Source organism: Oncorhynchus keta, chromosome 30 (genome assembly GCF_023373465.1).
Source record: "Oncorhynchus keta strain PuntledgeMale-10-30-2019 chromosome 30, Oket_V2, whole genome shotgun sequence".
NCBI lineage: Eukaryota > Metazoa > Chordata > Actinopteri > Salmoniformes > Salmonidae > Oncorhynchus > Oncorhynchus keta.
Genome location: NC_068450.1, coordinates 29,657,420 through 29,670,000, shown reverse-complemented (window position 1 = coordinate 29,670,000; position 12,581 = coordinate 29,657,420). Strand labels below are relative to the sequence as shown.

Below are 12,581 nucleotides of genomic sequence, written 5' to 3'. Positions count from 1 at the left end.
GAGTGTGGTTCCCAATCAGCTGTTTATCGTTGCCTCTGATTGGGGATCACATATAAGTTGTCATTTTCCTTTTGGTGAATGTGGGATCTTGTTTTTTGTTAGCTCTGTGAAGCCTACAGAACTCTGTGAAGCCCGTTCGTTATTCTTATGTTGTTTTGGTGTTATGAGTAAATAAAGAATCATGAACACTTACCATGCTGCACCTTGGTCTCCTTCCGACGACAGACGTTACAGAAGATCCCACCACAAACGGACCAAGCAGCGTGGTCAGGAGGACTGGTCATGGGAGGACATCCTGGACAGCAAAGGATCCTGGACGTGGGAGAAGATCCTGGCCGGAAGGGATCGCCTCCCATGGGAACAGGTGGAAGCAGCGAGGGAGTCACGGCAACGAAGCAAGCACGAGGCAGCCCCCCCCCAAAAAAATGTTTTATTGGGGACACACGGGGAGATTGGCGGAGTCAGGTTGTAGACCTGAGCCAACTCTCCATGCTTACCTGTGGGGAGAGAATGACTGGTCAAGCACCGTGTTATCCGGTTCTGCACACCATGCCTTCGGTGCGTAGCCGCAGTCCTGTGCGCTCTGTGCAAGCTCCCCGCAGTGGCCGTGCTAGGGTGGGCATGCAGCCAGGACGGATTATGCCGAAGAACACCATCCCAACTGTGAAGCACAGGTGTGGCAGCATCATGTTGTGGGGGTGCTTTGCTGCAGGAGGGACTGCTGCACTTCACAAAATAGATGACAACATGAGAAAGGAAAATGATGTGGATATATTGAAGCAACATCTCAAGACATCAGCCAGGAAGTTAAAGCTTGGGTCTTACAAATGGACAATGACCCCATAGCTATTGGAGTGGCCATCACAAAGCCCTGACCTCAATCCCATAGAAAATGTGTGGGCAGAACTGAAAATGCGTGTGAGAGCAAGGAAGCTACAAACCTGACTCAGTTACACCAGCTCTGTCAGGAGGAATAGTTCACCCAACTTATTGTGGGAAGCTTGTGGAAGGATACCCGAAATGTTTGACCCAAGTTAAACAATTTAAAGGCAATGCTACCAAATACTAACTGAGTGTATATAAACTTCTGACCCACTAGGGTTATGATGAAAGAAATAAAAGCCTAAATAATTCATTTTCTCTACTATTATTCTGACATTTCTCTACTATTATTCTGATATTTCACATTCTTAAAATAAGGTGGTATTCCTAACTGACCTAAAACAAGGAATTTTTACTAGGATTAAATGTAATGAATTGTGAAAAACTGAGTTTAAATGTATTTGGCTAATGTGTATGTAAACTTCAGACGTCAACTGTATGTAGAGCTTTTCAAAAAGTTTCACTAGCTAGAGCTAGGTTACCATACAGTTGGCAACAGATTTTTTTTAAATAAAACAATATGCGAATTTTCCAACCAGATATGTGTTTCCATCAAATCGACTTGTTATGGATTAAAGTCTGTGCGTGACAACATGAACAACATAAAACATAAAAATAACTTTTGCACTTAAATTCCTATGAACAGGATAAAAAATACAAGTTAAATGGGTTTCCATTGCATTTTCAACTCTACTGATGTTTTGTCACAATTTCTTTTGTGTTATATAGCAAATGTGCCCACTATGGTTTTGCAAGTGTGTCTTAGCCAACAGCAGGCAGATACCGTGCGGGTATAGCCTTCATGATGAGATTATTATGGACAAAAGATCATTTTGATTTGTCATTACATGCTTTTGCTGACGTGTACTGTAATCTGTGTAAAAGGTTGGATGGAAACCTGGTTATAGTTGACATGATATGTCATGTGTAGAGTGCATGAGGAAGTGATGTGGGGTTTTCTAAATGGCCTGTGATGTTTGTATTTTCTTCCCGGTTGAATTTTAACAACCCCTTGCTGTTACATCACGAAGGAGGATGAGAAGGAGCTGGAGACTCTGCCTATCACCAGCTTCATTGAAGTCTTCCCCTTCAACATTGCCTTAAGACAGGTAAACCATCAGTCTTCTCCTGCCCTGAAGACCACTCTGATATCATCTGGATATTTACTATCATCAGCAATGCCTCGTTGTAAAGGAACAAAGTACTTTGTTAGTAATTTGAGTAACAAATGAATATTTATTAACACACAATTACTGTACTGTATCAGTGTGCTAAAGCCACACTAAAGATATCCATGCTAAAAGCTTAGCTATCCATGCTAAAAGCTTAACTATCCATGCTTAAAGCTATCCATGTTAAAAGCTTAACTATGCATGCTAAAAGCTTAACTACCCATGCTTAAAGCTATCCATGTTAAAAGCTTAGCTATCCATGCTAAAAGCTTAACTATCCATGCTTAAAGCTATTCCATGTTAAAAGCTTAGCTATCTATGCTAAAAGCTATCCATTCTATAAGCTTAGCTATCCATGCTAAAAGATATCCAGTCTATAAGCTTAGCTATCCAGTCTATAAACTTAGCTATCCATGTTAAAAGCTTAGCTATCCATGCCAAAAGCTTAGCTATCCATGCCAAAAGCTAGCGTATTTCATTGATCTCTGTGTGCTCTATGTAGGTCATGGTAGGGCACCAAGTGGGCTCTGGCATGGCCAGTCTTTCCTGACTTGGATGGGAGGAGGATCAATGATGCCTTCCTGACTGTGTTAGTGCTAGGGCAAAAACAAAAATGTGCACACCTTTGAGTCCCCAGCTCCAGGATTCAGAAACACTCTCACACCAACACTAACCTAACCCTGGGGAAAGGGGGATACCTAGTCAGTTCTACAACTGAATGCCTTCAACTGAAATGTGTCTTCCACATTTAACCCAACTCCTCTGAATCAGAGAGGTGAGGGGGGGCTGCCTTAATGTGTGTTCGTGTGTGTGTTTTTGACGCAGTGATAGCAGCCACTGTCTGAAACTGAAGGGTCAGATGAGATACATGACTGAGTCGGAGTCCATCATCTTCCTGGGAACCCCTGTGTAAGAGAGACACACACCGGGCGGCGGGTAGCCTAGCAGTTAGAGCGCTGGGGTAGTAACCAAAAAGGTAGCTAGTTCGAATCCCCGAGCCGACAGGGTGAAAAATCTGTCAATGTGCCATTGAGCCTTTGTTAATGGCAGACCCTGGCCGTGACCCCACTCTCTGAGGGTGTCTCAGGAGGAGTTGGGATATGAAAAAAACAAACACAATTCCAGTTCGCTCATGTATAAACACGCACTATAGGACACATACTGTATAATCACCCACCTAATTATTATTATACACATCAAAAATCTAATCATATCGAGTTACTTCCATGCATTTATTCCAATATCTTTTTGGTTACCCCTTTTCTCTTGAATAGCGTTAGTTAATCATAATTTTTATACAACACCAATTATCTCTGATTCTGATGCTCTTCAAACTTGGCAGCGCTTCAAAATTAGTACCTCAACATAGCACACTGTAACGATGTACACTGAGAGTCGGGAAGAAAGTTCAGGGAGTAAATACTTAATAAATATATGACCAAAACAAGACACACAAACAGCGCACCGACATGAAACAGGAACAATGACGACTGGGGAAGACACCAGAGGGAGTGACTTATAAAGGGCAGGTAATCAAGGAGGTGATGGACTCCAGGTGAGTGTCATTATGTGCGTACCGCTGGTGACAGGTGTGTGCCCTAACGAGCAGCCTGGTGACCTAGAGGCCGGAGAGGGAGCACACATCATTTACTATGCACATCATTAGCTGCCAATGAGGTTTTAATTAGGCAATCTGGTTCTTTTACAGCTAATTGGCCAGTGATTGTTCTTCTCTGGAGTACATTCACAGGTGGCTGGTGGCACCTTAATTGGGGTGGATGGGCTCATAGTAATGTCTGAAACGGAATCAATGGAACGGTATCGAACACATCAAACACCTGGCTTCAGTGTGTTTGATACCATTCCATTTACTCCTTTCCAGACATTGTTATGAGCCGTCCTCCCCTCAGCAGCCTCCTGTGACATTACAAGATACAACATTACTTAATCAAGTTACCTTAATACACCCACCCTCAATCAATCACATTTATTTTATAAAGCCCTTTTAACATCACAAAGTGTTTTACAGATTCCCAGCCTAAAACTCCTCAGAGCAATGCAGATGCACAATCCTTTACAGTGGTTTTTCCTCTCTCTCTGTTTACAGGTGTTCATTTCTGCATACCGGTAATAACATAGGCATGTTCATGTTTATCTCTAGACAGTGTTAGCTCACTGAACTAAAGGTAATAGCTCTGGGATCTGTGTGTGTACTTCTACAGAATGGAGAGTCTGAGTGCCATGTTTAAAACCGGTCTCTATATCAACGACCTGAGTATGCATGAGTCCAGTAGAGCCCTGGTACTGGCACTATAAAGGGAATAGGGTGCGACCAACTATGGTCAGATTGACTCAGTGCTGTTACTCCTCTCTGTCGCCCCCTGTGGTGATTGGAAGAACAGAAGAAGTCGAGGACAGTATGAAGATGCTGGACTTGGCAACGAAGAAGACAGAGGATCTGCTATACGGGGTGATCCCCAAACCCATTGGCCAAGAGACTGCGCAAGGAAGAGCCTGCTGTCAACACCTGTGAGGTCAGGACTACGTGTGCGTGTGTGTAATAGGTTAACCCTTTGCTCTCCTCCTAGTTTGAGACCATAGGTGATGCATGCATGGTGGTGGCAGGGGCTCCAGAGAAGACCACGCCCACAACATCTGTGACATGGTGGCGGCTGGGGTATTGGGTCATAAAAAGCCATGCTACAGTCTCCATGGCGACACAGTCCACACTGCATCAGAGAGAGAGCGAGATTCTGTTTATGGCCATCTCACTTACAACACAGCTGGAGGACGAAGGCCATCATAACTGACATTATTTCCAAATCACTGCCATCAAAACATTATTCTATTCTGTAATCAGATGTTTTTGTTACATGATACTCCCTGCCGTTGAACCAATTTGTTGCAAAGATTTCTGAGAGAATCTGAGAACAAGGGAACAAATATATTATTGTATTATTGTGTGAACTATTTTAATCAACATCACCCTAAACTTTCATTCACAAACGCTAGCTTGGAGTTGGGGCTTTAACTGTCATCACTGGTATGTGCATTAAATTAAGTGCTAAAATCAATGATTGCTAAAGGTTTGTGAGCCAGCTTGCCGATCATCAGGTGGCAGCAGTGACTCACCTTCTCACCAAAGGCTCTCTGACCGTCTGCTCTCTGCAACTTTAATGATCAACATCCCAGCTGTCCATTTAAACCAACACTTCTTATCACTTACTCACACTGTGTGTGTGTATCTGTGGGTTTCTCAAAATGAATACTACTGTGCTCCGAGCACGGGAGGGTCGGTGTATGTGTCCAAATTGGAGTTTGCGAAATGGAGCACCGAAGGCACTACTCAATGCATCAATGCAAGCTTCAACTGAAAGTATGCAAAGAAATATGATGCAACCACATTATGCAAAAATTCTTGAAATCAATTGTGGCCATTATTTAAGCTGAAGTTTACTCCAATTAGGGGAGGTGTGGTAGGCTTAGGGGTACATAATAAAGGAAAATATATACTTTCCAATCACCCATATATTTATTGTGTAAATGTATACACAACCGTTCAACAGTTTGGGGTCACATAAAATGTCCTTGTTATTGAAAGAAAATCTTTTTTTTTGTCCATTAAAATAACATCAAATTCATCAGAAATACTGTGTAGACATTGTTAATGTTGTAAATGACTATTGCAGCTGGAAGCGGCAAATTTTTAATGGAATATCTACAAAGGTGTACAGAGGCCCATTATCAGCAACCATCACTCCTGTGTTCCAGTGGCACGTTGTGTTAGCTAATCCAAGTTGATCATTTTAAAAGGCTAATTGATCATTAGAAAACCCTTCTGCAATTCTGTTAGTACAGCTGAAAACAGTTTTACTGTTTAAAGAAGCAATAAAACTGGCCTTATTTAGACTTGTTGATTATCTGGAGCTTCAGCATTTGTGGGTTCGATTACAGGCTCAAAATGACTAGAAACAAAGCACTTTCTTCTGAAACTCGTCAGTCTATTCTTGTTCTGATAAATGAAGGCTGTCTATATATACACAGTTAAAGTCAGAAGTTTACATAAACATTTAAACTCAGTTTTTCACAATTCCTGACATTTAATCCTAGTAAAAGTTCCCTGTTTTAGGTCAGTTAGAATCACCACTTTATTTTAAGAATGTGAAATGTCAGAATAATAGTAGAGAGAATGATTTATTTCAGCTTTTATTTCTTTCATCACATTCCAAGTGGGTCATACGTTTACATACACTCAATTAGTTATTTGGTAGCATTGGCTTTAAATTGTTTAACTTGGGTCAAACGTTTCGGGGAGACTTCCACAAGCTTCCCACAATAAGTCGGCTGAATTCTGGACCATTCCTCCTGACAGAGCTGGTGTAACTGAGTCAGGTTTGTGGGCCTCCTTGCTCACACACCTTTTCAGTTCTGCCCACAGATTTTCTATAGGTTTGAGGTCAGGGCTTTGTGATGACCACTCCAATACCTTGACTTTGTTGTCCTTAAGCCATTTTGACACAACTTATGCTGTGCTTGTGGCCATTGTCCATTTAGAAGACCCATTTGCGACCAAGCTTTAATTTCCTGACTGATGTCTTGAGATGTTGCTTCAACATACAGTATACACATACTTTTCCTTCCCCATGAAGCCATCTATTTTGTGAAGTGTACCAGTCCCTCCTGTAGCAAAGCACCCCACAACATGATGCTGCCAACCCCGTGCTTCACGGTTGGGATGGTGTTCTTCGGCTTGCAAGCCTACCCCTTTTTTCTCCAAACGAAACAATGGTCATTATGGCCAAACAGCTATATATTTTTTTATTCAGACCAGAGGACATTTCTCCAAAAAGTACAATCTTTGTCCCCATATGCAGTTGCAATCCGTAGTCTGGCTTTTTTATGGCAATTTTGGAGCAGTGGCTTCTTCCTTGCTGAGCGGCCTTTCGGTTATATCGATATAGGACTTGTTTTACTGTGGATATAGTTACTTTAGTACCTGTTGAATCCAGCATCTTCACAAGGTCCTTTGCTGTTGTTCTGGGATTGATTAGCACTTTTTACACCAAAGTACGTTCATCTCTAGGAGACAGAACGCGTCTCCTTCCTGAGCAGTATGACGGCTGTGTGGTCCCATGGTGTTTATACTTGCGTACTATTGTTTGTACAGATGAACGTGGTACCTCCAGGCCGTCATTGAAAATAAGAATATGTTCTTAACTGACTTGCCTGGTTAAATAAAGGTAAAAAATAAAAAACAATTGGAAATTGGTCCCAAGGATGAACCAGACTTGTGGAGGCCTGCAACTTTCTGAGGTCTTGGTTGATTTCTTTTGATTTTCCCATTATGTCAAGCAAAAAGGCACTGAGTTTGAAGGTCGGCCTTGAAATACATCCACAGGTACACCTCCAATTAACTCAAATGATGTCAATTAGCCTATCAGAAGCTTCTAAAGCCAATTATCTGCCTGTAAACAATTGTTGGAAAGAATGACTTGTGTCATGCACAAAGTAGAAACTATAGTTGGTTAACAAGAAATTTGTGGAGTGTTTTAGAAACATGTCAAGGATGATCAATGGAAACAGGATGCACCTGAGCTTAATTTCAAGTCTCATAGCAAAGTGTCTGAAAAAGTATGGAATAAGGTATTTCAGTTTTTTTTATTTCTAAAAACCTATTTTCGCTTTGTCTTTATGTGGTATTGTGTGTAGATTGAGTAGGATTTTTATTTATTTAATCCGTTTAAGAATGAGGCTGTTATGTAACAAAATGTGGGAAAAGTAAAGGGGTCTGAATTATTTCCGAATGCACAGTAGCTAGTTCATTTTGAACTCTAACCGTATTCTGCCTTTCAATGTTAGCTCCTGCTACATGACTGAGTCTTTTTCCTCACGCAGAGGCGACTGCACTAACTGAACAGAGAATTATAAAACAACAAGTCTACTGCACTAACTGAACAGAAAACTATAAAACAACAAGTATACTACACTAACTGAACAGAAAACTATAAAACAACAAGTCTACTGCACTAACTGAACAGAAAACTATAAAACAACAAGTATACTACACTAACTGAACAGAAAACTATAAAACAACATGTCTACTACACTAACTGAACAGAAAACTATAAAACAACAAGTCTACTGCACTAACTGAACAGAAAACTATAAAACAACAAGTCTACTACACTAACTGAACAGAAAACTATAAAACAACATGTCTACTGCACTAACTGAACAGAAAACTATAAAACAACAAGTCTACTGCACTAACTGAACAGAAAACTATAAAACAACATGTCTACTACACTAACTGAACAGAAAACTATAAAACAACACGTCTACTGCACTAACTGAACAGAAAACTATAAAACAACAAGTACACTGCATTAACTGAACAGAAAACGATGAAACAACAAGTCTACTGCACTAACTTAACAGAAAACTATAAAACAACAAGTCTACTACACTAACTGAACAGAAAACTATAAAACAACAAGTCTACTGCACTAACTGAACAGAAAACTATAAAACAACAAGTCTACTGCACTAACTGAACAGAAAACTATAAAACAACAAGTCTACTGCACTAACTGAACAGAAAACTATAAAACAACACGTCTACTGCACTAACTGAACAGAAAACTATAAAACAACAAGTCTACTACACTAACTGAACAGAAAACTATAAAACAACACGTCTACTGCACTAACTGAACAGAAAACTATAAAACAACACGTCTACTGCACTAACTGAACAGAAAACTATAAAACAACATGTCTACTACACTAACTGAACAGAAAACTATAAAACAACACGTCTACTACACTAACTGAACAGAAAACTATAAAACAACATGTCTACTGCACTAACTGAACAGAAAACTATAAAACAACAAGTCTACTACACTAACTGAACAGAAAACTATAAAACAACAAGTCTACTGCACTAACTGAACAGAAAACTATAAAACAACATGTCTACTACACTAACTGAACAGAAAACTATAAAACAACATGTCTACTACACTAACTGAACAGAAAACTATAAAACAACATGTCTACTACACTAACTGAACAGAAAACTATAAAACAACAAGTCTACTACACTAACTGAACAGAAAACTATAAAACAACATGTCTACTACACTAACTGAACAGAAAACTATAAAACAACACGTCTACTACACTAACTGAACAGAAAACTATAAAACAACATGTCTACTACACTAACTGAACATAAAACTATAAAACAACATGTCTACTACACTAACTGAACAGAAAACTATAAAACAACATGTCTACTACACTAACTGAACAGAAAACTATAAAACAACATGTCTACTACACTAACTGAACAGAAAACTATAAAACAACAAGTCTACTACACTAACTGAACAGAAAACTATAAAACAACATGTCTACTACACTAACTGAACAGAAAACTATAAAACAACAAGTCTACTACACTAACTGAACAGAAAACTATAAAACAACATGTCTACTACACTAACTGAACAGAAAACTATAAAACAACAAGTCTACTACACTAACTGAACAGAAAACTATAAAACAACATGTCTACTACACTAACTGAACAGAAAACTATAAAACAACAAGTCTACTACACTAACTGAACAGAAAACTATAAAACAACAAGTCTACTACACTAACTGAACAGAAAACTATAAAACAACACGTCTACTGCACTAACTGAACAGAAAACTATAAAACAACATGTCTACTACACTAACTGAACAGAAAACGATAAAACAACATGTCTACTACACTAACTGAACAGAAAACGATAAAACAACATGTCTACTACACTAACTGAACAGAAAACGATAAAACAACACGTCTACTACACTAACTGAACAGAAAACGATAAAACAACATGTCTACTACACTAACTGAACGGAAAAACAGAAAACAACACGTCTACTGCACTAACTGAACAGAAAACTATAAAACAACATGTCTACTGCACTAACTGAACATAAAAACATAAATCAACAAAGCCTACTGCACTAACTGAACAGCACAAGACTGACAGACAACATAGAACAACATCGCCTACTGAACAGAACGACATCGCCTACTGCACTAACTGATCAGAACAACATGTCAACACTGTGTGGAAATAAAACAAGGTGACGGCATAACTGTAGAGAGTCTAATGGAGCTTGTTTTCATTGACATACACACATACTGAATTCCTCTCCTCTCAGCCTTCCTCTCCTCTCAGCCTTCCTCTCTTCTCAGCCTTCCTCTCCTCTCAGCCTTCCTCTCTTCTCAGCCTTCCTCTCTTCTCAGCCTTCCTCTCCTCTCAGCCTTCCTCTCTTCTCAGCCTTTCTCTACTCTCAGCCTTCCTCTCTAGTTCTCTCACGTACTCGCCTCCATTCAGACCACGTTCCCAACCGACTGGCAGTCGGAGGAGCTGCGGCAGAAGGTGGCATCCTCACGCTCCAGACTGCAGCTGTGGGCAGGCCGGGAGTCTTTGGGGGATGGCTTCAGTGTGCAACGGATGCAGAAAGCGTAGAAGAAGGCTACCAGGAGCAGGAAGCAGACCACACAGAAGATGATGACAATCAGGATGGTGTGTACCTGCATGTGCTCCTCCTCCATCCAGGGGTAAGGGGTCGGGGTCATGGGGATGACCAGGGTCAAGACGGGATTAGAAGTCATGGCAGCTGACAGAGGGTCGTTGGAGGTAAGGTAGGGGACCGCTGTCATGGCTGACTGGTTGGTTTGCTGTCTTGGCTGTCAGAGTTGCAGTGTCAATGATAATGCTGCCAGTGTACCTGAAGGAGAGAGTGTTTGTAATTCTACATGCATCCGTGGCTTCACACATCTCAACAGTGAGACAGTCTGGACTTCAGATGAACTACACTCTTCCCGACTACCTCTTTATTGGTTACAACAAACAATGACAATGAGCAAATATCAATGCTATCCGTTTTAGGAAGATCTCTAATGCAATTCACAATCAGCAACAGGAGCACTCTGGCAAATAATGCTACTGTACTGCTCACTTAATGTAGACTAGGGGCTCTACTCAATCTGTGTCGCGGAAATTCAGCTTTACAGTGTGATGGAAATTTTAAGGCAATGTTCCCGCTTTAGCAGAGAGCGCATTCAAGGTAAACACTGCATATGAAATTACATTTCAATGCGGATTCTGTAACGCTTCAATTTTACAGACTGAGTAGAGCCCTAAGTCGAGAAGCAGATAAGAATCTCTGCAGTAGGTGAAGCCATCCCCCTGCCATCCCCCTGCCATCCCCCTCCTCTAGCAGGGGGTTCACTTTTGGCGGTGGACAGAGAAAAAGCACAAACACCCTCACTTTCACTTTCATCCTCTGTCTCTGTTCTTACCAGCAATGTCCACTTCACTTCAATGTTCATCTGCAGAGGTGTCCAGCCTCTTTGTGTGGGAGGCTAATACTGTTTTGTTTTCCTGTGTGGAGCGAAAGAGAAATAGAAGATGAGGGGAGGTGGGGATGGTGGGATAAAAAGAAGGAGGTGGAAGAAGTGAAGGGGCCAATGAGGAAGGTTACCATGACAACCCTTCCTCTCTCCAAGTATGGGTAGCTGCAGCCCAATATGGTGACCGGAGTATGGGCGAGTGGTTGTATCGAAAGGAGTGGCTGTATGGAAAGTGAATCAACTAATTGGGCAGATTTGTTGCCCCTCAAGGCTGATTGGGCTGTGCTACAGTGCCTTTACAGTGCCTCCCACTACTACATAACAGTCAATATAAGGGTGACAGTAAGCACACGCATGCAACGCATGAAGCAACAGTACACCCCTTCATCAGTACTGTAATAGAAAATAAACAATCAGCAGTTTTATAACTGAAAATGTATAATTATTTGTGTAAAACTAACAATGAAGTATGACTGACTTATCCCGTCGCTTTAAAACAGAAGTCCAAACTCTCGCTGTACGGAATGGAAGAAAACAAACACTGTTCAATCAAAACCGTCTAACCTGTCGCCAATCCTCCGCTTGCCATATTGGGATGCAGATACCCCCTTCTCGATGAGAGGCGCGACATCACAACTTAATCACATGTTGTGGAAAATGATCAAGCCAAGAGACAGCAACATTATGCTGAAGCTTTCAAATCAAAACCAACAGGTAGCAGTCTCTTTTCTGCACACAACAAAATCACCTTCATTTGCAGAAGACAGATTGTAAATAATGTTCAACTCATTTCCCTTCCAATTTGATCAAACCTACATTCATGTAGATTGGACTGTTCAATCAAATCAAATGTATTTGTCACGTGTGTCACAGTGAAATACAAATAGTCCAGGTTGCCATTTGATTAGCTGTTCAGGAGTCTAATGGCTTGGGGGTAGAAGCTGTTAAGAAGCCTTTTGGATCTAGACTTGGCGCTCCGGTACTGCTTGTCGTGCGGTAGCAGAGAGAACAGTCTAAGACTAGGGTGGCTGGAGTCTTCGCCAATTTTTAGGGCCTTCCTCTGACACCGCCTGGTATAGAAGTCCTTGATGGCAGGAAGCT

The 12,581-nt window shown here is 40.9% G+C and overlaps 1 protein-coding gene across 1 annotated transcript in view; it reads right to left on the bottom strand.

Annotated features, from left to right (window-relative positions):
* The window catches only part of myoz3a (myozenin 3a), a 31,913-nt gene extending 20,358 nt beyond the window's left edge, over positions 1-11,555 (bottom strand). The window contains exons 1-2 of the mRNA XM_035744160.2: positions 11,430-11,555; positions 10,659-10,855 (exon numbers count right to left, since the gene is read on the bottom strand). Of these exons, the coding sequence (XP_035600053.1) occupies positions 10,659-10,787 (129 nt within the window). The 5' untranslated portion in view covers positions 10,788-10,855; positions 11,430-11,555. The remainder of the gene's footprint in view (positions 1-10,658; positions 10,856-11,429) is intronic.
* Between the last annotated feature and the right edge of the window lie 1,026 nt (positions 11,556-12,581).